The sequence below is a fragment of the Schistocerca piceifrons genome, chromosome 3, assembly GCF_021461385.2.
Source record: "Schistocerca piceifrons isolate TAMUIC-IGC-003096 chromosome 3, iqSchPice1.1, whole genome shotgun sequence".
Taxonomy (NCBI): domain Eukaryota; kingdom Metazoa; phylum Arthropoda; class Insecta; order Orthoptera; family Acrididae; genus Schistocerca; species Schistocerca piceifrons.
In genome coordinates this window covers 778,680,277-778,707,036 of record NC_060140.1, presented here as the reverse complement: position 1 = coordinate 778,707,036, position 26,760 = coordinate 778,680,277, and the positions used below count along the sequence as shown (strand labels likewise).

The window sequence follows — 26,760 nt, the reverse complement described above, 5'->3', positions numbered from 1 at the left end:
GCCCATCCCCATTTGGAGGTGCGTGCGGTTCGCCGCATCCATAACGCTGCCGGCCCCACCAGCCTTATGCGGGTTTTTTCTGAGCACGCTCCCTCCATCGACTGTCTCCTGAAGGAGGGTGCCCTCCTTTTTAACCAGCGTTATAAGGTTGACCCCTCCCATTCCCCTCCTCAATCCCTGCGCTGCCAGAGGTGTCTGCGCTATAACGCGCACCCCACAGCTGAGTGCCGCGAGGCCCCCACCTGCCCGCATTGTCGGCAAGCGCACTTCCTCAGGCAGTGCCCTAACCTCCAATCCCCTCCTTCCTGCAATACCTGCAATCTCCCCCATCCCACCTACTCCCAAAAGTGTAAAGCCCGACCTCCTCCAACCACTCCTGAACTCACCGTCCGTGTCCGTCCCCTGGACGCCCCCACCCCTCCTGGCAATTCCCTTCGTCCCCCCCCCCACACCGCTGAGGACATCATCAGGTTCCTTACCATCATCCTCCAGAATGTTCATCCCTTTCAGCGCCCCCACACCCTCCAGCAGATCTCCCTTGCCGCCCGTTCCATATTCCAACTCAAGATGTACGCCACCTACTCCAACAACCAGGCCCATTTCACCTTCTCCCACCTTGACACCCTCGTCTAAATCCGTATCATGGCGCGACAGCAACGTATCCTTTTCAACAACATCCGCTACCTACCCGCCAACAGGAACCTCTTCCTGCACACCCTTGCCACCCACCGCGTGGATGCCTTCCTCCTTAATGAAACCTTCCTCCAACCCCATCACACCATCCACACTTCGCCCTATCTCCTCCACCGCTCCGATAATCCCCGCCCAATTGCACGTGGCGGAGTTGCCATTGGTCACCACCGCCAGATCCCCGTTCGGCTCCAACCTCTCCTTCCCGACCCCACCGAACACCTGATCCTTAGTCTCTTCTTCCCCGGCCTTACCGTTACCTGCGCCACCATCTATGTCCGCCTCAACGCTCTTATTCCCCTCGACTTCCTCTCCCACGTCGATTGTACCTTCTCCTCCTACGTGATCGCCGCCGACCTCAACATCCATAGTCGTTCCGCTGCCCAGTTACGGCGGTGGCATCGGTTCCTCTCCACCCTTCAAGGCGACCTCGTCCTCATCCCGCAGCATACCCGTCCCGAATCCAACTCCACTCCTGATGTTATCCTCTCCTCCCCCAACCTCCTTGGCCGCATCACGGTGGATATCCTGGAGCCAATTGGTAGCGACCATCTCCCTGTCCTCCTCACCCTTTCAGACGGTCGTCGCCCCCGCCCCGACCCTCGTAATCACCCTCCCCCTAAGTATGTCCACGACTATTCCCATGCCGACTGGAATGCCTACCGGGATACCCTTTCCACTCAAGTCGATAGCCACCCCTTCACCTACCACCACCCTGACGATGTCGCCTATGCCGCCTCCTTTCTCCAGCAGACCTTGTCTGAGGCCGTGGAGGCCCACGTCCCTACTGTCGCCATCCACCCCCACCGTCCTACCTTACCCCCACAGGCCGTCCTCCTCCTCCTCCGTGAATCCCGTCGTCTCTACTGTGCTTTCCTCCGCACACGTGACCCGGACACACTACGACGCCACCGGCAACTCCATCGACACATTCGTAATTTGCTCGTTGCTAAGAAATGCCGGGACTGGCGACAGACATGCACCCGTTTACATGCTACCCTACCAATCAACTCGTCCAAGTTCTGGTCGGTCTTCCGTCGCCTTACCGGAACTAAACCCTCCCCCTATTATCCTCTTCTCCATGATGATCACCCTTTCCCTGACTCCCTTAGTAAGGCCAATCACTTTGCCTCCTACCTCTCCGATGTATTTTCCATCCCCGATGATCCCCAGTTCGATTACTCCCTCTTCCCGGATATCCGCGATCGAACTGACACCTCTGTCCCTCCCCTCGCTCCTGGTTTCCAGTACTTGGACAACATTGCACACATGGAACTCAATACCCCTATCACTACAGAGGATCTCATTGCTACACTCCGCACAAAACGCAACACCGCTCCTGGTCATGATCGTGTCACCTACCGTCACCTTCGTGAAGCTCCTGTCTCTTTTCTCTCCACCCTGGCCAGGCTCTACAATGTAATCCTGTCCACCGGTTACTACCCCGACCTGTGGAAAACCTCCCGTATCCTCATGTTCCTTAAACCTGGCAAACCGCCGTCCGACGTCTCCTCCTACCATCCCATCAGCCTTACCTCGGTCTTCAGCAAGGTCCTGGAATCTATCCTCACCCGACGCATCCACCAGGATCTCCGTCACCACCGTCTCCTTCCCATTACCCAGTGTGGCTTTCGGCCGTCCTTCTCTTCCGACGACCTCCTCCTTCACCTCACTCATCTCCTTTCCGAACAGCTTAATTCCCGTCGCTCCGCAATCTTCCTCTCCCTGGACCTTGAACGTGCCTATGACCGTGTATGGCATTCCGGTCTCCTCTTCAAGCTCCAAACCTTCGCCCTTCCCATAAATTACATCCGTCTGATTGGCTCCTTTCTCTCCCGCCGTCCTTCCTATGTCACCATCCATAACACAGATTCCTACACCTTTTTCCCCTCTGCCGGTGTGCCCCAAGGCTCCGTCCTCTCCCCCCTTCTGTACCTTTTGTACACGGCGGACATGCCGCCACCGTCACCTCCCGTCCACCTTCTCCAGTTTGCCGATGACACCGCCTTCCTCGCCCTTGCCCCCACCCTGCAGCGCTCCCAACACCTTCTCCAATCCCATCTTGACCGGCTCACCGCTTGGTGCAACCAGTGGTTGCTCAAGGTCAATCCCTCCAAAACCCAGGCGATCATTGTAGGCAAAACCACCCCTTCCTTCCGCCTCCTTGATTTCTACATCACCATCTATGGCCGTCCTATCGCCCTCACTCCCACCCTTAAGTACCTTGGCGTCATCCTCGACCGTCGCCTCTCCTGGACTCCCCACCTCCAGACAATCCAAGCCAAGGCACGCTCCCGACTCAGTCTCCTCAAGCTCCTCTCCGGCCGTACGTGGGGTCTGGGCCCCTCCACCGTCCTCCACACCTATAAATCCCTCATCCGCCCTATCCTTTGTTATGCCCATCCGGCTTGGATCTCCGCCCCCCCTACCTTTTATAACTCCCTCCAAATCCTTGAACGCCATGCTCTCTGCCTCGCCTATCGCATCCGTCTCCCCTCCCCTACGTGGATCCTGTACGATCTCCTCCCCTTCCCCCACCTCCTCCTTTTCCTGGAAAGGATACGGATCCTGTACACCTCCCGTAAACTTGATCCTCCTCACCCGCTCATCTCCCCGATCCTCTCTCACCCCCGCCCGCTGCCGCGCCTGTATTCCCACGTCCCACCTGGTCTCCATCTCTCCACCCTCCTTACCCTCTCCCAAGGTGGCTTCCGCCAGCTCCCCCTCCCTGATGATGTCCTCGTCCCCTCCATCTACCCCTCCTATCAACTTTGATCCTGCCCCACCCTCCACTTCCGGTGTCCTTTCCTTTAGGCACCCTCCCTCCCTTCTCTTCTCTTCCCTTCTCTTTCCTTTTCCCCCATCCCCTCCCTCCACCCCTCTTACCCCGGGCTTCCCCTACCTCTTCCTCCATCCCCCTCTCTCCCCTGCCCGTGGCATCCCTGCTCTCACCTCTCGCTCTCCCACTCCCCTTCCTCCTCCTCCTCTCTTGCCAGGTCGCCGGACTCGCACACGCATAGTGAACTTTCGCACGCCGGAGATCATCGCCTTCTGTGTCTCGTGTGTGTGACGACGTTTAGTGTTTTTGGTGTCCGCCGTCCCGCTACTCCATTCACTTGTGCCGTCGGATTCATCAGTGTTCTGTGCGCCGTGTCAACGTGTTTTCAGTGTTGTTATCGTCACGTGTGAACGACTCCGTGTTTTTTGTTTCTCTGTGACCTCTCTCTTTTGTCCGTCACTTGTTCATTATCATTCTTCGTACTTATGCTTTTGTGAACACTATGGCTGAAGAGCGGCGTAGTGTGCCGCTGCCAGACTGCCTGATTTGTATAGGTATACAAATAACAATAAAGAAAAAAAAATTACGTAAATGATGACTACATCTAAGCCCACATTAGCGACATCTATGTAGGCAAACATATTTCTGGTAGCTACTGTGCTTCAGTACCCAGTCGCAAAAATGACTGTGGGGACGATGTGGCCTATTCTACACCTTATTTTAGATCTATGTGGCGATGCCTTGCTGAGTATATTTATATGTTCTGACGATGCCATTCCGGCCTAATCACTTTAGGCCATGGTGTAGAAAAGTTACGTTTTACCGTATTTTATCTATACATTTCCCTGTTTGTATGATAGTATATTGTGATGCGTAATGCTGTATTGTGTTGAAAGACACACTGCTCACTAGGTGTACATATTTTTATATTGTAGAGCTGAGGATCGAATGGAAAAAGTGGTAGAAGCCGACCTCGGGGAAGATCAGTTTGGATTCCGTAGAAATATTGGAAAACGTGAGGCAATACTGACCTTATGACTTATCTTAGAAGAAAGATTAAGGAAAGGCAAACCTACGTTGCTAGCATTTGTAGACTTAGAGAAAGCTTTTGATAATGTTGAGTGGAATAATCTCTTTCAAATTCTAAAGGTGGCAGGGGTAAAATACAGGGAGCGAAAGGCTATTTACAATTTGTACAGAAACCAGATGGCAGTTATAAGAGTCGAGGGGCATGAAAGGGAAGCAGTGGTTGGGCAGGGAGTGAGACAGGATTGTAGCCTCTCCCCAACGTTATTCAATCTGTATATCGAGCAAGCAGTAAAAGAAACAAAAGAAAAATTCGGAGTTGGTATTAAAATCCATGGAGAAGAAATAAAAACTTTGAGGTTCGCCGATGACATTGTAATTCTGTCAGAGACAGCAAAGGACTTGGAAGAGCAGTTGAACGGAATGGACAATGTCTTGAAAGGAGGATATACGATGAACATCAACAAAAGCAAAACGAGGATAATGGAATGTAGTCGAATTAAGTCGGGTGATGCTGAGGGAATTAGATTAGGAAATGAGACACTTAAAGTAGTAAAGGAGTTCTGCTATTTGGGGAGCAAAATAACGGATGATGGTCGAAGTAGAGAGGATGTAAAATGTAGACTGGCAATGGCAAGGAAAGCGTTTCTGAAGAAGAGAAATTTGTTAACATCGAGTATAGATTTAAGTGTCAGGAAGTCATTTCTGAAAGTATTTGTATGGAGTGTAGTCATGTATGGAAGAGAAACATGGACAATAAATAGTTTGGACAAGAAGAGAATAGATGCTTTAGAAATGTGGTGCTACAGAAGAATGCTGAAGATTAGATGGGTAGATCACATAACTAATGAGGAGGTACTGAATAGAATTGGGGAGAAGAGGAGTTTGTGGCAGAACTTGACAAGGAGAAGCGACCGGTTGGTAGGACATGTTCTGAGGCATCAAGGGATTACAAATTTAGAATTGGAGGGCAGAGTGGAGGATAAAAATCGTAGAGGGAGACCCAGGAATGAATACACTGAGCAGATTCAGAAGGATGTAGGTTGCAGTAAGTACTGGGAGATGAAGAAACTTGCACAGGATAGGGTAGCATGGAGAGCTGCATCAAACCAGTCTCAGGATTGAAGACCACAACAACAACAACAAGATCTGAGGATGGTCATTACTGACTGAAACCGATCATCGTCAAAAGAATTGGTATTGTAATCAAAGACTGGAATAAAAAACATTTGACAGAGAATTGTAACTCTAATCATTTAGTTATCCGCCGATGCTATGTACTTCCGACCTCGTCTTGTGGCTGCTTCGTTTTTCTTCTCAGGCAGTGTATGAACCGCGGCAGGCAGCGAGGTGGGCGGTACTCACTGAAGGCGAGAAGCGACGCAGTGCGCCGCGGTGGCCGCCCAGTACTGGTTGAGCACGACCCCTCCGCACGCGTGGCGGCATGTGGACGGCTCTTCCGGCCGCTGCACCTGCACCGACAGCTGCAGACATTGCCACAGGTTACTGTCACATCAGGGCCAACAGCATGTAACATTCCCTAGGCCGACGTACCACTTTGTAACATCCCCTCTGCGCAATGACAAACCCCAACATATAACGTACTGGACCCCTTGGACTGTCTGGTATGCGGTAGATTTACGGGTGTGCGTGGCAGGTCCTGTTTGTGACTTACCTGCGCGGTGGCAGTGTAGTCAGCCTCCGCACTTTCTCGAGCTGTAGTCTTACCTGACCTTACCTGCAGTTCAGCTGCTCGTATGTTATTCGGCACCCTATCGATTCTGGACTTAGCAAATACGTAGAACTAAGGTTTTGGGGAGGAATTCCGGTGCTACTAAATAATGCAACACAGCTCTGATTAGAAGCATAAACAGGGTGGTTGATTGATAGTGACCGGGCCAAATATCTCACGAAATAAGCATCAAACGAAAAAGCCACAAAGAACGAAACTCATCTAGCTTGAAGGGGGAACCAGACGGCGCTATGGTTGGCCCGCTAGATGGTGCTACCAAAGGTCAAACTGATATCAACTGCGTTTTTTTAAAAATAGGAACCCTCATTTTTTATTACATATTCGTGTAGTACGTAGAGAAATGTGAATTTCTTAGTTGGACCACTTTTTTCGCTTTGCAATCGATGGCGCTGTAATAGTCACAAACGTATAAGTACGAGGTATCACGTAACATACCGCCAGAGCGGTCTGTATTTGCTTCGTGATACATTACCCGTGTTAAAATGGACCGTTTACCAATTTCGAAAAAGGTCGATATCGTGTTGATGTATGGCTATTGTGATCAAAATGCCCAACGGGCGTGTGCTATGTATGCTGCTCGGTATCCTGAACGACATCATCCAAGTGTCCGGACCGTTCGCCGGATAGTTACGTTATTTAAGGACACATGTAAAACGCCACCACGACCTGCAACGAATGATGATGCCCAAGTAGGTGTTTTAGCTGCTGTCGCGGCTAATCCGCACATCAGTAGCAGACAAATTGCGCGACAATCGGGAATCTCAAAAACGTCGGTGTTGAGAATGCTACATCAACATCGATTGCACCCGTACCATATTTCTATGCACCAGGAATTGCATGGCGACGACTTTACACGTCGTGTACAGTTCTGCCACTGGGCACAAGAGAAGTTATGGGACGATGACATATTTTTTGGACGCATTCTATTTAGCGACGGAGCGTCATTCACCAACAGCGGTAACGCAAACCGGCATCATATGCACTATTGGGCAACGGAAAATCCACGATGGCTGCGACAAGTGGAACATCAGCGACCTTGGCGGGTTAATGTATGGCATTATGGGAGGAAGGATAATTGGCCCCCATTTTATCGATGGCATCTAAATGGTGCAATGTATGCTGATTTCCTGCATAATGTTCCATCGATGTTAGTACAAGATGTTTCACTGCATGACAAAATGGCGATGTACTTCCAACATCATGGATGTCCGGCACATAGCTCGCCGTGGTTGAAGCGGTGTTGAAAAACAAATTCCTGACAGGTGGATTAGTCGTCGAAGCACCATACCATGGCCCGCACGTTCACTGGATCTAACGTCCCCGGATTTCTTTCTGTGGGGAAAGTTGAAGCATATTTGCTATCGTGATCCACCGACGACGCCTGACAACATGCATTAGCGCATTGTCAATGCATGTGCGAACATTACGGAAGGCGAACTACTCGCTGTTGAGAGGAATGTCGTTACACGTATTGCCAAATGGATTGAGGTTGATGGACATCATTTTGAGCATTTATTGCATTAATGTGGTATTTACAGGTAATCACACTGTAACGCGTTCTCAGAAATGATAAGTTCACAAAGGTACATGTATCACATTGGAACAACCGAAATAAAATGTTCAAACATAACTGCATTCTGTATTTTAATTTAAAAAACCTACTTGTTACCAACTGTTCGTCTAAAACTGTGAGCAATATGTTTGTGACTATTACAGCGCCATCGATCACAGAGCGAAAGAAGTGGTCCAACTAAAACATTCATATTTCTTTTCGTACTACACGAATATGTCATAAAAAATGTGGGTTCCTATTTAAAAAAACGCAATTGATGTCCGTTTGACCTATGGCAGCGCGATCTAGCGGGCCAACCATAGCGCCACCCCTTTTCCCCCTTCAAGCTAGACAAGTTTCGTTCATTGTAGTTTTTTCGTTTGACGCTTATTCCGTGAGATATTTGGCCCGATCACGATCAATGGACCAACCAGTATATTCCAGAGACACGTTGGCCTCAAAATCCATTGATACAATTTATCACAAACGAGTAGCAAAATCGTAGTTTTCCCTCCAGAATCCAGCCAGATAGCTGTCAGATGGATATGCCCCTCTAAGTGGGTTTAAGACCACAGTCGGATACTGATTTCCTTTGGTTGTTGTCTCAATCAGGCTAATTCCAGTTGTGATCGTTTTAATATCATTCACTCAGCTGCCACACGGGTCTTTTAGTGCACAAGGCCAGGATCTTGTATTACCGGATGACACGGAACCCAGTCTTTACTTACACTTGACACCCCACACAAAAATAAGCATGATCGTACCCAATTGGTCATAATGATCATTGGCAGAGAACAAAAACAGTATTGCAACAGAAGGAGCGTCACAGCAGCTGACTTACCGCGTTCTATGACTGTCGTGTTGTTGCATGCACTAAGCTTTGCTCAAGTAACTATTTGCGTCTATACCTGAGTATTGTCACGTATTAAGATAAACATTCATTCAGAGTCAAAATAACTTCACCACCTACGCGAATGTTACTTTGTCACGGTATTATTCATATTTACCAAAAAAGCAAAGCTTAATCGGTAATCTTGCTGGAGCGGAAATGCTGGCCATCCGTACTGCTCTCCAGTCTAACCGCTAGTCCTTAACAAAGGCGAGCTGTGCGCTCCTTCTTCCCCACTAAAACGCTTGAGACTTCAGCCACCGTCTCTGCCCTTAAATCGGACACATTTTACCTTATACTTTCCCTGTGGCTTTCTGCGCAAATACACTTTTAATTTACACTCTTCTGCAAATTTTACTCTGGCTCTCTGCTCTAATTTAAGTTTTTTTCAAACGAACTACTTTTTTACCCTTTGGCAACTTCTGTTCGGACCAGTCCTCCTCCTTCATCCCCAAGGAGAATACGCCTGTGGATGCTGCGTCGTATTTCTAAGCTAGCCCTGGCTTTTCTGTGTCCTTCCGCCTTCACGTTTTTGCAAGTCACCGTGCTGGCCTACCGCGCCCGACTCGACTCTTATCGTAGCCCCTCGGCACGCTACGCCCGCTCTGGCCCTCCATCTGTCTGGCATCCCGCTGCATTCTAATCGGCGCTCGCTTAATTAAAAAGACTACAACTTTAGTTTCATTGCCCATACAAGAACCGGGTTTCTTTCTGAAGCCTTAGGTATCACATGAAGTTCTTAAAAGCATTGCTTATCTGAAGCGTGGTCATTCGTGCACAGCACAGTGCCACGTTTCAAGCAGGTCGATCACAACAGCACACAACAAGCCCAGACCACAGCATTGCCTACTCATTTAATTTCCAACAAACTTTCCGGACTTCACAGCTAGCTCCATCACTATTGCATTCACCATGTGCTTACGTGAACGGTAGAATAAACTGTTAACAATTCTACAATATTATTTATTCATTTCCTGCGAAAAATGTATAGTGCCAAGTACATTACACTAAATTAATCACACACCTAATAATCATACGAGGGCGTGCTGAAATTTTTTAAAATAAAGCAAATGTTAACATTCTACATCTTTATTCTTCATATCTACATATTTATTTCTCAACATAATCACCCTGGCGACGGATAAATTTCTCTCAACGAGAGGCCAGTTTGTTGATACCGTCACTGTAGAACGTTTGGCTTTGTTGACGGACCAACAGCCTCACCTCAGCTTGCACCAGTCCGTCGCTATTACAGTGAAGTGTTCTAAGGTGTTCTTGTAAGTTATGGAATCAGATGGGACTCGGATGAGGCTGAGTCGGATCTGTATAGAGGATGATCGGTGGCAGCGAACGTTAAGGTGTAGGATTGTTGCAGATGTCGCAGTGCTCGTGTGTGATCTGGTGTTCTCATGCTGGACGAGAGGGTGGACGAACTCTTCAAATTCGAAACTCAATTACAGCACGCTGTTTTTCAAGCAACGACATAGTTGCGTTACACGCCGCCACGTTACACGCTACAATTTGGAGCCCTCTAGCGGCAGAAGACTGAAAATATTTAGATATGACAAATAAACAACGTAGAATGTTAATAACATTTATTTCATTTAAAGACCTTTAAGATTTTTCTCATAAAAATGCAGAGGAACTACTTTTCAGCAAGCCCTCATAGCTGCAATATATACAGTTGTGGCAGTCAGCACTCTTTGTACGAATACACGTCCTTTGAATGAACAACATTGATGTGAGAAATCACAGTTCTACTGGTGCTTTGTTCAACCTGTTACTACTTAATCTAAATGATGCGGAAAATTGAAGAAAGCTAACTAAAAGACGGTAAGAGAAAAGAAGACGTAGAAAGTAGGAAGAGGTATGAGTTAAGTAGCTTTGTAGTCTTGGAATGTACACAGAGTCCACACCCCACTGTCAGTTGCTCACATTCAGTTACTATTCCGCTTCTAAGAGGTCCTAAAAGTGTGGCTCTACAGCATTTTCTCCACTTACACGACTGTTGTTAGTACTAACTTAGAAACGTTGTAATACTATATAAAGATACAATCGAATTTTGCGTTGATGGTGTTATAATAGTAGTTATTATTATCAGTATTTTATCGAGATTGTCAGGAAGGCAGATCCTGGAATGGAGTCGTCGAGCTATACATTTCTGGCCACCATTTTCTTCATTTGTAAGTTTACTTATAGCTGCGTTGTGTGTATTCTTATCGTTAATATTATTCTGCGTATATGTGTACTTTCGTAACTACTTTGGTGTTATGTCTTACCTTGTCTTAATCTGTGCTGCTTCAGCTTCTGTTTTTGTATCAGTATACGCTGCTTCATTTTCTCTGCCATCATTGTTTTCGTTTAGTGTTTAGATTATGTTTGGTCTGGCTGCGCGCTTATACGGCGTCTTTCTTTCGCGTATGATCCTTTGTCACCTGGCCTGAGTATGCGAGGTGCAGCGTAGTGTTACACAACTACAACATCTGTAAGAGAGAAGTGGGAGTGAAAGAAGAGGGAAAGATGTACGGTGATCTTTGCCGGGACACCGTGTGGAAAAGGATAGTCCGCTTTTTCGGAAAGGGATTTAACTTCGTCTGCATACAACGCCTCCATTCCACTCGGGTACGACAGTTATTCAAACCTGACTTGCAGGGTTTAACTAAAGATTTAAGTTACGAGTGGCTGTTGGACTCAACTGACCAATCACGAGAGCGCTCTGTGCAGTCACGTTGGAAAGTATTATGATAGGCCAGCAGTGAGTTTAAGACTAGCCTTCATGCAGGCGATATCCGTACATTACGAGCAGTTATTTCGTTTAGTCACATGTGAATTAAAAGTTTCTACCCGTCACGGTTGACAACACGTCTATCTGGATCGTGCTAATTTATGCTTACGTACTGAACTGAAGAAACGTAGAAACAAATACCGTGTATTGTTTTGTGAATATTATGATCGTCGCATGGTTATACTCAGACTCCGCGATGGTTACTGTAGTTAATGATTTCAGACTGGCTCTCAGATAGGGCTGATTGCCAAAATGCATCTACGTTATTTTGGTTTGTATTAAAAAATAAAATCTTAAGTCTTTACTGTGCCATCGTAACAGTATTCTCATGTAAGCCACTGAGAAATTCGGTGTCTTTAGATCCATATCAATAGGCATGGCCTACAGAGAAGAAATTCGAGACAGTTCTAGAAGGGACGTGGTGAGCAAGCCTTCTGCTGATGACCTAGGATTTACCTCTGAGCTTCATTTAACGTAGCTCTCCACATCCTGTCTCTCGGAAACTACAATCTGCGTATTCGTGTCTTCGACGTAGTAAATACGTCACTGCAGGAACGTTTCTTCTTGTTCAGTTATTTGATAAGATAGGAAACCTACAGTATGAAGAACCAAAATTCAGGGGAAAGCAGTAACGAAATCGAGAATCGCAGACGCCCTATCCCTTCTGAGCAGATGGAAGCAATATCTATGATCTGGTGAAAAGAATCGATCGCATATCTAGCAATGAATATGGCTTAGGGGTAACAAAATAAAGACAAACGCGACGAAAAATATGTGAAACTGGAATTACGAAGTGCTTAACTTCAAAATTATCATCAACACTTTGTTGGAAGAAGCGAAAGAAAAAATTCTCCTGTCTATGAAATAAGAGTACACATCATGGGCGTAGGAAGGTTTCCTTCAGTAAAAAAGAACTCTTATGGTATGAGTTACTTTTTGTACCCCGCCTGGACAGTCGGCGCGTGGGTCTGATCCTGTGAACTGCTTCTGTAATATAGGCCGAGAGTGAATGAAACGAGTAGGAGTAGGAGAGTGAAGCACTTCGGTACTGCATGTAGCTTTAACACTTTTAATAGAGTAAAAAACACAAGTAAATATCAAATGCATACATAACTTTGGCTAGGATGAGCACGTAGGTGTGAAGCCGTAGTCAATGTCTAATCCTGTGAAGTTAGGAAGACTGTTCTGTATAATCTCAAAGCTAACAAATACTCGTTGCTGTCCAAACTTTAACTGAAAGTAACTAATACAAAGTCTCAATAGCAAGCTAGCCCAATCGGTAGTCGAAGCGATGTTTCCAGGCCGTCTGCTCTTGATGAAATGGGGATAAATCAAGACGGCGCTCGCTGAGTTCCACAGCGTCGGCCAGAGGGTGCTGTGGTCTGCGTGGTTAGTCTTCTCTCGTAGTGCCAACTTACGAGACCGTGCACCTACGTTGTAGCATCGTAACTATCGACGCCACATTGCTCCTTTGTAAATGAGGAGGGAGCTAGCTTCTGTGAAGTTTGGAATGTGGGAGATGAGGTACTGGCGGAAGTAAAACTATGAGTGCGCTTCGTGAGTCCTGCGTGGATAGCTCAGTTGGTAGAGCACTTGCCCACGAAAGGCAAGCAAATGTTCCGAGTTCGAGTCTCGGTACGGCACACAGCTTTAAACTGCCAGGAAGTTTCATAAGAGCGCACACTTCACCGCAGAATGAAAATTTCATTCTGGACTTTCTGAGCTTTCTACTCTTAGAGAACAAGCTCACCGACCACACCCTCCGAAATGCGCACCTCCACACCATCTCCGCCCCAGACGGACCAACTCGCCTCCTGCACCCTATTACGGCCGCCGCCCGACTCCTCGACTTCGCGAGCTGCTGACGGCTCTACGACATTTCTTTCACAGTCAGGTGTTTCCGCCAGTCGGGCTCCAGAGCAGCAAGTAGTCACAGCAACAGGTCATTTTCTGTTGTGAAGGGCTTTTGCCTGCCGACACTTTCACGAGTTTGTTTCCGGAAGGGCACTAGGAAACACTCGCCTTTAAATCGGTCAAGTCGGGCAAGGCCACCACCCTTTTAGCTGGATTAACGAAACGCAGCCCCTTCCTTTAGGCTTGAGAATAGTCGCAGTCCCACGACACTGGGAAACGGGAGCAGGGGTTCATAAGAGCAGCAGAACTAGCCGGCGGGTGCGGTAAATAAATGATATGTTACAAGTCATAGTAAAAATAATGGGTAAAGACAGAAGTTAATGAAAAATTCGTGCCAGAAAAAGGGATGAGATAGTGGGATATCTCCGGCGGCATCTGGAAAAGCTTGGCGCTGAAAAGAATATTGTTGTTGTGGTCTTCAGTCCGAAGGCTGGTTTGATGCAGCTCCCCGTGCTACTCTATCCTTTGCCTCTTCGTCTCCGAACAACTACAGCAACTCACATCCTTTTGAATCTGCTTACTGTATTCATCTCTTCGTTCCCTCTACGATTTTTATTACCCACTCTTCCCTCCACTACTAAATTGGTGAATCCTAGGTGTCTCAGAATGTGTCCCTTTTTCTAGTCAGTTTATCCCACAAATTTCTTTTCTCCATAGTTTTATTCAGTACTTCCACATTAGTTATGTAATCTACCTATCTAATCTTCAACAGTCTTCTGTAGCACCACATTTCAAAAATTTTTATTTTCTTCTTGTCTAAACTTTTCTCGTACATGTTTCACTTTCATACATTGCTACACTCCATAAAAATACTTTTAGAAAAGACTTCCGAACATTTAAATCTATATTCAGTGTTAACAAATTTCTTTTCTTCAGAAACGCTTTTCTTGTCATTGTTAGTCTACATTTTATATCGTGTGCACTTTGACCATCATGAGTTATTTTGCTGCCCTAATAGCAAAATTCACCTACTACTTTAAGCGTACTGGAAGGGAAATATAGTAGAGGCAGACCAAGATTAGAAAGAACAAAGCAGATTCATGAACATTTTGGGTATAGCAGTTTTGTAGAGAAGGAAAGATCGGCTCAAGTGAGGGAAAGACAAAGTATAGTATCTAACCAGACGAAATTCTGACTTCTCTATGGACTATCTGCCTGACAAAAAAAAGTAAAGCATCCAGAAGACACGGTCAGATGTCAGTGTAACTTCGTACACATACAGACCACCAGCGGCATGTAAACAATGACACTTACAGTTCTCTTTGTCAGGTAACTCCGAAAGTCTGATAGTAGCTGAAACGTTTGTCGGACAAATGTTGAATGGGACAACATGGACCATAATACGGCGTTGGTTTTTTGTTGCTAGGTGCGGCCACGTGAGAGATATGAAGGTCTACTTTTTTATAAAATGGGATGCTGTAGTTTGGTACTTATTTTCTGATAGCGGCTATCGAGACGAATCCATTTATGTGTAACAGTAAGGTCTTTGAATGTCAACGAAGGTCAAAAAGGTGGCATGAACGTCCATTTACAGAAGGTGTTCGAAGTGATGACCGTTGGTACCAATGCAGTGCTGCAATCTTCTTATCATGGATTGAGTGGTACCCCTTATCGAAGCACATGCTCTAGCAATTCTCTCGCACATATTGTGCAAATAGTAGATATTCGCCGAATACGGCGCATCCACCTAAGGTGTCATTGACATGTAAACACCATTCGACGGTTTCGCAATACAACACTAATAGGAACGGTAAGACTAGTATCGTGGAATCAAGCAAATGTGAATGACGTATTCCTGAGAAGAACAAGTCGATATGCTTCTAATTTACGGAGAATGCCAACGAAATTCAGTGAGAGCTAGAAACTTATACGCTGAAGGATATCCTCAACGTAGTCACCCTACACATCGTACATTTAAACATGTGTATAATAAATTGAAAACAACTGGGTCTTTATAACGCATCAGAACATATCCGGCAAAGGAAAGTTACTAAAGAGGAAACGGAAATTGGTACTCTTTGCTCTGTGGTTCGAGATCCTTGTGTTAGTTCGCGTCAAATCGCAAGGGAATCTGGCATGAGTCAGAGTATGTTATTCGTTTTCTGCATCGCCATAAATATCATCCTTACCATACCAATCTCCACCAAGAATTTTCTAGTACTGATTGTATGCGTCGCATTGAATTCTGCCAATGGGCTCAACTTCAGATTCAGAGGGATGACACATATATTAATTTGATTTTATTTACTAACGAGGCTACATTCACAAACCATGGAAATGTTAATTTCCATAACACGCATTATTGGGCAATTGAAAATCCATGTTGGCTGCGGCAAGTTTCACACCAAACACCGTGGTCGGTGAATGCGTGGTGTGGGATTCTGGAGGACAGAATTATAGGCCCCTAGGAAATCTTAATGGTAGGAAGCACACCACATTCCTGCAAGAAACATTAGATCTGTTATTGGAAGAAATACCTTTAGGAACAAGGAACAGAATGTGGTGTCAACACGATGGCTGCCAGGCACATTTTTCGCTGATGGCTAGAAATGAGTTGCAGAGACAACTCCCAAATCGTTGGATTGGACGCGGAGGAGATGTGTCGTGGCCGGATCGTTCGCAAGGCTTGACATCTCTGGATTTTTTCTTCTGGGGACTCGTAAAAGACATTGTTTATGAAGACGTTCCAACTACACCTGAAGATATGCGAAAGAGAATTGTCAGAGCATCTGCTTCGATAAGTGCTAATGTGATAAGGACGACCACTCAATCCATGATAAGAAGATTGCAGCACTGCATTGATACCAATGGTCATCACTTCGAACACCTTCTGTAAATGGACGTTCATGCCATTTGTTTAACCTTCGTTGACCTTCAAAGACCTTACTGTTACACATCATTGGATTCCTCTCGACAGCCGCTATTAGAAAATAAGTACCAGACTATAGCATCCCATTTTAAAAAAAGTAGACCTTCATATCTCTGACGTGACCGCACCCAGCAACAAAAAACCAACGCCATGTTGTGGTCCATGTTGTGGTCCATGTTGTCCAATGCAACATTTGTCCCACAAACTTTTCAGCTACTATCAGACTTTCGGAGTTACCTGACAAAGAGAACTGTAAGTGTCATTGTTTACATGCCGCTGGTGGTCTGTATGTGTACGAAGTTACATTGACATCTGACCGTGTCTTCTGGATGCTTTACTTTTTTTTGTCAGGCAGATAGTCCATAGAGAAGTCAGAATTTCGTCTGGTTAGATACTATATTTTGTCTTTCCCTCACTTGAGCCGATCTTTCCTTCTCTACAAAACTGCTATACCCAAAATGTTCATGAATCTGCTTTGTTCTTTCTAATCTTGGTCTGCCTCTACTATATTTCCCTTCCAGTTCTAAGTTCTAGGCGACTGATGACCTTAGAAGTTAAGTCGCATAGCGCTCAGAGCCATTTGAACCATTTTTGAATATAATTTGGTTGGCTGGTCAAATCGTACATTATTCAAGTCTGTGGGGCGTTCGAATACGACGATGGCCCAATGCTGGGTTGCATGGGAACGTTAGGGTGGACATACTAGTCGGCAAGGTTCCGGTCGACCCTCTGACCACCATACGGCGCGATTGACGTACTGTGCACCAAGCACTTCTTAACCCCTTCATGTATGTGCCTGTCACCCGACAACAAAACGTTCTGTGTCATCCTGCACCATTGGTTGGAGGCTAAAAGAAGACAAATTAGAGAATTACTGTCTCAAGGGTAGGCTGCCGTTAATACCCCAACTCAAATAGCAGCGTCTGAAGTGGTGACTTGGCCAGAAAGCAATGACTGCTAATGAATCGCATCGTATCGTGTTCTGATCATTGTCAGAGAGTATTGCGGCGATCTGGGAAGAGCACCCATGCTTCGAGTGTTCTGAAGAGGCCCAGCAGTGTCACTCCCGGTGTCACGGTATGGGGAGCCATCGGGTATGAATTCAAATCACAGCTGGTAGCGATTGAGGGAACTCCACCGGTATGACAGTATGTCACGGACATCCTGCATGGTGCCGTTTTTCGGTAGGATAATGCTTCTCTTCGTATATTTCAAAAACCAGGGCAAGGCCGACCACGTGTGGGATCGGAAAGAGAGAACCCTTATATGTCTGTAAGGGCACGATGGTAGCGCCTTAATGTTGTTGTTGTTGTTGTGGTCTTCAGTCCTGAGACTGGTTTGATGCAGCTCTCCATGCTACTCTATCCTGTGCAGGCTTCTTCATCTCCCAGCACTTACTGCAACCTACTGCGCTTTAATACTGCACGGCAATTGGCATCCGACGTCGCAGTATCCACTGGATGTGTTTCATCGAGGCAAACGGTGTGCCGAAGGTTTCGGCAGAAGGGCCTTTATTTTCGGAGACATGCTAAATGTATACGTACGACGCGTCTTCAGAGAAGGGAACGTCTAGAGTGGAGTCATCAACATGCCACCTGGACAGTCGAATAGTGGGCCGGTGTTATTTTCACAGATGAGCCCCGATATGGTCAAGGGAAAGATTCTCGACGGATTCACATCTGGAGTAACGTAGAACACGATTTCGGGATCCAAACGTTGTGAAAGAGACTGATATAGAGAAGGATCACTAACAGAGAGGGCAGGGATTATGTTGACCACTCGAACACCTCTTCATGAAGTTGTTTAGGGGTATCAGCAAGGTTTAACTGCTACCAGGTATCATGACGAGATCTTGGGACCTCCTATGCGGTTGTTGCGAGGTGCTGTGGGCCCATACTTCGTATTGACAGACCTCAAAGAACCAACACTTCAGAACAGCTCTGCAGGAAGAATGGGCGCTACTGCCTGAACATGAGATTGATGGCATCATTCACAGCAGGCCAGTACTGTTGATAGAGGTGCTCAAACCCCATATAAGCACATTAACCATCTGTCGAAATACGAGTGCAAATCCTTTAAGATGGAGAAAACAACATTTGTATCTACCGTTTTGCACGTTGCATTTGCTTGCGTTCTGTATTCTTTGCATTGTTTATACTTTACTATCAACTGCTTGTACTGTTTTGTGCAAAATAAACGCAACGTTGAAAAATTTCCGTTTGTTGCTTTAGTTTTGTACATCGGTATATAACGTTTGAAAGCCCCTGTATCAAACGTTAGCACTGGCAGATCACGTCGGACGGAACAACGTTTCTCAGCGTCGTTAGGCTTCCTTTAGTATTCCCCTATCCTTGAACGACGAGATTTCACGAAACTAGCAGGGTCTACTAACCTGATGTGTTGCATTTGAATTCTACTTACTCCGATAATTTGATAGAAAGATGTTCAACAAAAAGCCTTAAGAATGATTGTCTCTAAGCGGAGAAATATATTTCAGAAGCGAATCAGCAACTGTAATTGGCACGGTCTACCCTGTTTCGCAAGGAGCATATGTATGACTGGAACATAGGCAACACACACTGCATTCGCTCATGGCAGAGTGCCTGCGTCCTGCCGTCTCTCAGGAGCGTACCCAATACAAAAGTATGCCTAGCGTTGCCAGGAAGCCTCAGTGAACGTTTTGTGTATAACAAAAGTTGTTCTCCATGATATGATCTATACCCCTAGACGCTTGATGCAAAGATTTTTAATACACAAATATATATAAGGTGATTCAGCTACCCCTGCCTACGGGCTTTATGCAACATCCAATGGCTTCAAATACCTTGTTCTCTCACCGGCCGCTGCGGCCGAGCGGTTCTAGGCGCTTCAGTCCGGAACCGCGCGACTGCTACGGTCACAGGTTCGAATCCTGCCTCGGGTATGGATGTGTGTGATGTCCTTACGTTAGTTAGGTTTAAGTAGTTCTAAGTTCTAGGGGTCTGATGACCTCAGATGTTGAGTCCCATAGTGCTCAGAGTCATTTGAATCATTTGAACCATATTCTCTCACTCACTATTGCAACTTATAGTCCTACATAAAAAATAAAGAGAACATTTTTGTAGGAAATGTAATGGAGTTAAATTTTGTTCTGGGATATGTTTTCGGCAGAGGCCATGGTTTTCGAGTTATTCAAGAAAAACTTACATAAGTGACCTTCAAATGTGTTTCTCTTGAATAACAAGAAAACTGTGGCCTCCAAAGGAAGCGTTTCCAAGTACAAAATTAAACTACATTAAATACCGTACAAAAAAGTGTTGTTCCTTTTTTCTGTAGGACTAATAGTTTGCATGTAGTGAGAGAGATAATACGAAAATCTCACGCGTGGTTTTTGAAGACGTAGCAGGTTGCATAAATCCCATAGGCACGGGCAGCTGAATCATTTTCTATGTCTTATGTAATAATTTTCTGCGGTAACTTATCACTTAGAAAAACAGTATTGATTCCACAAAAGGGAGCAGTAAGAAATATATGTGGTGTCCACCCACAGTGGTTTTCAAAGAATAAGGCATTTTAACTGTACCATCACAATACATATTTTCGCTGGTGAAATTCGGCGTAAATAAGCCATTGCAATTTGAGATGACTGGGGATGTAATACCTACAACAGTAGTGGAACAATGACTTTTATTACACCTTATTAAGGCTGTCAGTGGCCAAGAAAAGAGTTCAATATGCAGCAACAAAATACTTGATCATTTGCTCAGTAATATAAAATGGCTGGAGGGTGGCAAAACATATTTTAAATATACCCTAAAATCTTTTCTCTTACACATGTCCTTCTATTCCATGGACGAATCTTTATTTAATAACTAGAAGCTTCTAAAAAAACTAGCTTTTAAGTGTAGATATATGAGTAGAACTAACAAATAATACTAATTATGTGTATCTTCAAATGTGTGTGAAATCTTATGGGACTTAAATGCTAAGGTCATCAGTCCCTAAGCTTACACACTACTTAACCTAAATTATCATAAGGACAAACACACACACCCATGCCCGAGGGAGGACTAGAACCTACGCTGGGACAATTATGTGTAGATATCCTGTAAATTGACTCATTCCGTATCATTTCGATAAAGGAATCGTTTAAATGATCTATGGAAAGCATAAATAACTAACTATCTAAACTTATTTCCTCTGTACGTTCGTTTCTCTTTGCGGGCATTATATTCTGCTGCAACATACATTGAGTGCATGTCTGCAGTATCCTGTAACGAATAATGCTATATTTTCAACAGCCAGTCATGAAACATGCTAAGTTCTACTGAAGGCACGTCACAGAGGGCTGTGTATTTCCTCGAAGGTAACGCCACCACTCTCCTCGCAGCTAACACTTTATATCGAAACTGAAGCAATTCATAAACGCCCACTTCATATAGCTCGTTTCTTCAAATTATGAGTTGCCAACTATGATTTTATGTGTCGTAGTATGGAGTGATCTGACGGTAAAGTAATGATCTTAATCTGTGATTCTGCTTAAGAATAGGCAAAAATGGAACTTGAATGTATTAACTACTAATCCCTATAGCTTTTTAATAATATCGCTGATGCTGGTGTCGCACCCCCATCAGTTCAATGGCCACACTGTGGTTAGTTAAAGTTGGAGGAATTTCACCCTGAAATCATGTTAAACAATTTCTTTATACTGGCGCAACGGACCCACGCAGCACAGTACGGCCTAAAGAGAACGAAATCAAGTTGAGTAGAACCTCATATAATTCTTAATCTATTGCCTGATATACATGAAAGTGACCTGTGAGGCTTGAACTAAAAGATTTAATTTAAACCTTGGGATTTATTACAGTTACTTGTACATGGATGAAGTATAACTGCCTAACAACCAATGATCTTACAAGCACGTGTTTCTTACGAAGTGCAGATTTGACAAGTGATCAGCATAGTGGTGCCACTATGGGAACAAGCGAAATGCTCTTATCAGTTTGTGCGTAATCCAACATGCTGCAACAGAGATAATCGCTGATGAGGGCTAAGTATAACAGATAAATTTGTTATTACTCATTCGCAGAAATCCGTGATGCTCATGAAGTTAAAACTTCGTTAACCAGTTTGCAATGGACAGCAGCAGGGCGAGAAAAAATTGACGCTAATTACAGCCATTGAAACAAACTAACTACAAACGTGGCAAAAACTTCAGTAATTCGGAAAGAGTTCGATACAAAAAACTGTGAGTACTAACAAGCTCTGATTGCGACAGAACTAACGATACGCTAGCAAGCAGCTGCATTGTGTCTCGTGGTACAGCTCCACAGCGTGTCCCCATCGGCCAAAAGCATCTCCAACGCATCCAGCCTGTACCACATCCAGTCTTCAACTGCCTGTTCGTCGCTCTACATTCGTTAGAGGGCCCACTTTCTTGGCGCATGTTCTGGCCAATCACAGCAGTAGCTTTTGGGTGCAACACAGCAGCCGAATCGGCTCGCGTCCAAAGCGCGTCTTATGGATTCCGTGTCCGCCCCGGGACTGGTATCCACGCCCGCCTCAGACACACGCTAAGCATTTAGTAAAACTTTCTCTCACTTGCACTTAGAATGTACTCCAGATGCAAGCAAATCGGATTCACTGTGACCAACCCTGAGGGTGAATGGGAGATTGATGAGATGTGTTTTTGCCATGAAAGAATTTGTGTACGAAGAGACTGCGAAAACATTAGTCTATGCTGAAGAGCATGTGGGCTGCCATACTGCAGATTCTTACGTACAACACCAACATTCACATGCGATTTCTGAAAGAGAAACTGGTTGTGTAATGTTTCCCTGTAGACAGAAACAGACGACATTACTCCTATCTACAACAAAGCTGAGACTGATTTTTTTCACAAATTTTTATATTTAATTACAATGCAATCTTGAAATAAGTCAAAAACAGAAAGACTTGATTTACTACGTAAGGCCGCGCATTGTCATGATAAAGTCGCCACCCAGTCTGGGAAAGTTCTGGTCGTTTCATTGCGATGTGCTTCCACAGTTTAGCCAATACTGACGTGTAGTGTCCTGTTGTAACTAACGGTAGTGTGAGGGGGAACTGCATGCTGGTAAATCATTCTATGACAGTCAAAAACTGTGATCACCATCACTTTCCCTGCAGATGAAACAATTTTCGACTTTTTGGTGTAGAAGAACATGACAATTTCCACAGTTTTCTGGTTCGTTTTTCTTGAGGATCATAATGCTGCAGCCATGACTCATCATATGTAATAACTTATACCAAAAACGTATCCCCTCCATCAGCAAAGATATGCAGCACCTCGAGGCTTGCCTCCATTCGCTACAGGCACGTTACTCAACGGGCACAAATACGGATCATATGGAGATGATCATGTATAATCGTAAATACACTGCCATATAAAATTCTCAATACTTCACTGAAGTTACGTAATATTATCCTCTGATCATCACGGTCAATCACAGCGTCTGTTTGATGTTGACTTCAGTGACAGCAGACACGTAGCCCTTCTTTGACGTCCTTGAACCGCCTAAACAGTGCACGAGGTAGTGCATCAGTGTCCACTTGTTGCAGCTTTCCGTAAGTTTCAGTAGCCCTTTGGTTTAAATGAACACAGAATTTTATTGCGCCGTACCGCTGCTCTCACGTCACTTCCATAGTTTGGTGTTCGAAACGCAAAGAGCTTCTAGAAAATAGAGCATTACTACGAATCTACCGATACGAGAGTGCTGCCGCCTATGGACATTATACATAGAAACCCGTTACTTTGGAATATTCGTGGTGCAGATGGGGAACTATCACGGTAGTTACAGGAAAACATCGGTCTCAGTCTTTGCTGATCAGCCCCCGTGGTAACACTGAAATGCTAATAATCTGCATATCCAAGCACGCAGTACACTTGGTGCCAGCTTGATCGTTCATGGTGATGCAGTTTAGATGGCCAGCAGTGTAGTTACAGAGGAGACCACCAGGTGGTGCCGTAGGAGCGCCGCCGCCGCCCTGTACCCACCTGGCTGGGGAACTCGTTCTCTGCGGCGTCCTGGCCGCCCACCACGAGCCCGTGCACCGGCACCGACGCGTCGCCCACCATATCGCCGCCGCACCGTCGCCCTCCTCAGACGCGTGGGCGGCAGGCGACACCTGCCGGCACAGCCGACGGCCGTTACGCTCTCACTCATCTGGCGACTTTCCCTCTGGCACAGCGACAACGATGGCATTCGTCAATACGTCAGCACCAGTCGCTACTCGTATCGTCAAATTAGACATACTGTGACTTTCCCTTGTCTAGAAGGGAGGACTGTGGTTGAATTTCTTACAGATCACCACATACAAGAGTCGTCGGCGCATCACAAAGTATTAGGACCTTGTGCAAGGATCGTCTATCTGACTGAATAAAAAATATCCACCACGATCAAACAAAAACTACTCATTGGATTTACAATTAATTTTGTCATCTCCGAGCTAGCAGTGATGTGGGGATTTTATGAATGTACCGTGAATGTCAGGAATTCGGTAAAACATCAAACCTCCGCTGCAGCCGGAAAAAGTTCCTGCAAGAACTGGACCAACGACGACTGAAGAGAATCGTTCCACATGATAGAACTGCAACCCTTCCAGAAATTTTGCAGATTTCAATGCCAGGCCTTCAAAAAGTGTCAGCGATCGAACGATTCAACGAAACATCATCGGTATGGGCTTTCGGAGCCGGAGGTCCACTCGTGTACCCTTGATGGCTGCACCACACAAAGCCTTAAGCCTCGCCTGGGCCCGTCAACACCGACAGTGGACTGTTGATGACTGGAAACATGTTGCGTGGCCTGATAAGTATCGTTCCAAATTGTATTGAGCGGATGACGTGTAGGAGTATGCAGATAAACTTATGAATCTATGGACCCTGCATCTCAGCAGGGGACTGTTCAAGGTGTAATGGTGTGGGGCATGTTCAGTTGGAGTGATATGGGACTCCTGATACGTCTAGATACGACTCTGACAGGTGACACGTACGTAAGCATTCTGTCTGATCACCTGCAACCATTTATGTCTATTGTGCATTCCGACGTACTTGGGCAAATCCAGCAGGACAATGCAACATCCCACACATCCAAAATTGCTACAGAGTGGCTCCAGGAACACTCAACTGAGTTGAAACACTTCTGCTGGCCACCAGACTCCCTAGACATGAACATTATTGAGCATATCTGGGATACGTTGCGACGTGCCGTTCAGAAGAGATATCCACCCTCTCGTACTCTTACGGATTTATGGACAGACCTACAGGATTCATGCTATCAGTTCCCTCCAGCACTACTTCAGACGTTAGTCGAGTCCACACCACGTTCTATTGCGGCAATACTGCGTGCTCGCGGGGGCCCTACACGATATTAGGCAGGTGTACAAAAACCATCATACTTTCACAGCAGTGGACAGGCTTTTCAGGGAATATAACATCCTTGGTGCGCCACGATTAGACCCGCCTCAGCTGGATGGAGTGGGTGTTGAGAACGTCCTGTAAATGGTAGATTTTTCTTTCTCTTTTTTAAGTCATCAGTTTTCTGACTAGTCTGACGCGACCCTACACAATTTGCTCTCCTGTGTCACTCTTTTGATCTCAGAGTAGCACTTGCAACATACGTCGGCAGTTATTGCAAGATGTATTACAATCTCTGATTTCCTGTATAGTTTTTACCCTGTTTCAGCTCCCTCTAGAACCATGGAAGTTATTCCCTGATGTCTTAATGGATGTCCTTTTATCCTGCCACTTCTTCTTGTTAATGTTTTCCATGTATTCCTTTCCTCGTCAATTTTCCGTAGGATCTCCTTATTCCTTACCTCATTGGTCCACCTAATTTTCAACATTAACTGTAGCACGACATCTTAAATGATTCGATTCTCTTCTTTTTCGGCTTTCCCGCAGTCCACTTTTCATTCCATACAATGCTCTGCTCCAGACGGACATTCTCACAAAATTTCTTCCTCAAATAAAGGGTATATTTCGAGATCACCAACCCTGATGATACTTTATCGCAGTTCTCATTGCAGCTACGTCTTATTACTTTTTTCTTTCTTCGATTTACTGTCAATCTGTTTCTGTACTCATTACACTGTTCATTCAATTTAGCAGATCATGTAATTCTTCTTCACTTTCACTGAGGACAGCAAAGTCATCAGCGAATCTTGTCATTGATATTCTTTCACCTCGAATTTTAATTCCATTCTTGAACCTTTCTTTTATTTCCGTCATTGCTTCTTCACTGTACAGACTGAACAGAAAGAGCAAAAGAGTACAGCTCTGTCTTACACACATTTTAATCCGAGCACTTTGTTCTTTATTCTTCCACTCTTACTGTTACCTCTTCGCTTTTTTACACGTTGTATATTACCTGTCTTTCCCTGTAGCCTACCTCTGTTTTTCTCAGGAATTCGAACATGTTGCACCATTTGACATTGGTGAACGTTTTTTCCAGGTCGACGAATCCTATGGACGTGTCTTGATTTTTCTTTGGTTTTGCTTCAACTATCATCCACGTCAGGATTGCCTCTCTGGTGCCTTTAACTTTCCTATAGCCAAAATGATCGTCATCTAACACATCCTCAATTTTCTTTTCCGTTCTTCTCTAAGTTATTCCTGACAACAACTTGGATGCATGAGCTGTCAGACCGTATCGACCATTTTTGGAACACTCGCTACATGAACCAATTTACAGTTTATGCACGATGGTGTACCTCCTCATTTCAGTTGGGAGGCAAGAGACTATCTCATTGTTGCTTATCTCGGTTAGTGAATGGGTCGTGTAGGATCAGTTGTTCGGCCCACCAGATCTCAGGATCTTAACCTCCTGCATTTCTACCTTTGGGGCCACCTGAAGGAGCTCGTATATAGTGTTGCGACTGAGGATGTAGAACAACTACAACAGCGAACTGAAAATGGCTGTGCGGTATGAGGTGAACGAAGCGTCCAACTTACCGGGAGCGGTAAGACGTCGAGCACATCACTGCCTGTATCTTTACGGACATCATTCTGAACAAGTTCTGAGGGAAATAAACAGTTCGTAGATGTGTTTAATTTCGGGTCACTCCGCGTCGTTGAATTTTTTATTGTTTGTGTTGCATTTGTGAGCCCTACTCTGCTGCATAACTCTGAAATAAAGCAATTTCAGACAAAACTTTATTTAACATCAGTTACTTTTGACTCACCATCAATAAATCAGTGTGTGTGTGTGTGTGTGTGTGTGTGTGTGTTATCCACATTTCCTCTTAAACCATTGGATCGATGTCAGCCAAACTTGGGATGCATATCACTCATTATCTGGAAAGAAACTCGGTGAGAGTAAGAACAATCTACCTCTGAAAGGGATAGGGGTGGGTGTCAAAAGAAGCGTAACTAACCGCTCGTAAACATACAGGCTACTTATTCACCCAGAATTTGAGAATGAGAGCACTTAGTGACGCGCAGGAAACTTTTCACATAATTTCAAATATCTACTAAACTTTATTTCG

At 45.3% G+C, this 26,760-nt stretch overlaps 1 protein-coding gene across 1 annotated transcript in view; it reads right to left on the bottom strand.

Moving 5' to 3' along the window:
- LOC124789058 (mite allergen Eur m 3-like) overlaps positions 1-23,353 on the bottom strand; it is a 122,384-nt gene extending 99,031 nt beyond the window's left edge. Inside the window, exons 1-2 of the mRNA XM_047256349.1 lie at positions 23,273-23,353; positions 5,861-5,979 (exon numbers count right to left, since the gene is read on the bottom strand). Coding sequence (XP_047112305.1) covers positions 5,861-5,979; positions 23,273-23,353 — 200 coding nt within the window. The remainder of the gene's footprint in view (positions 1-5,860; positions 5,980-23,272) is intronic.
- Between the last annotated feature and the right edge of the window lie 3,407 nt (positions 23,354-26,760).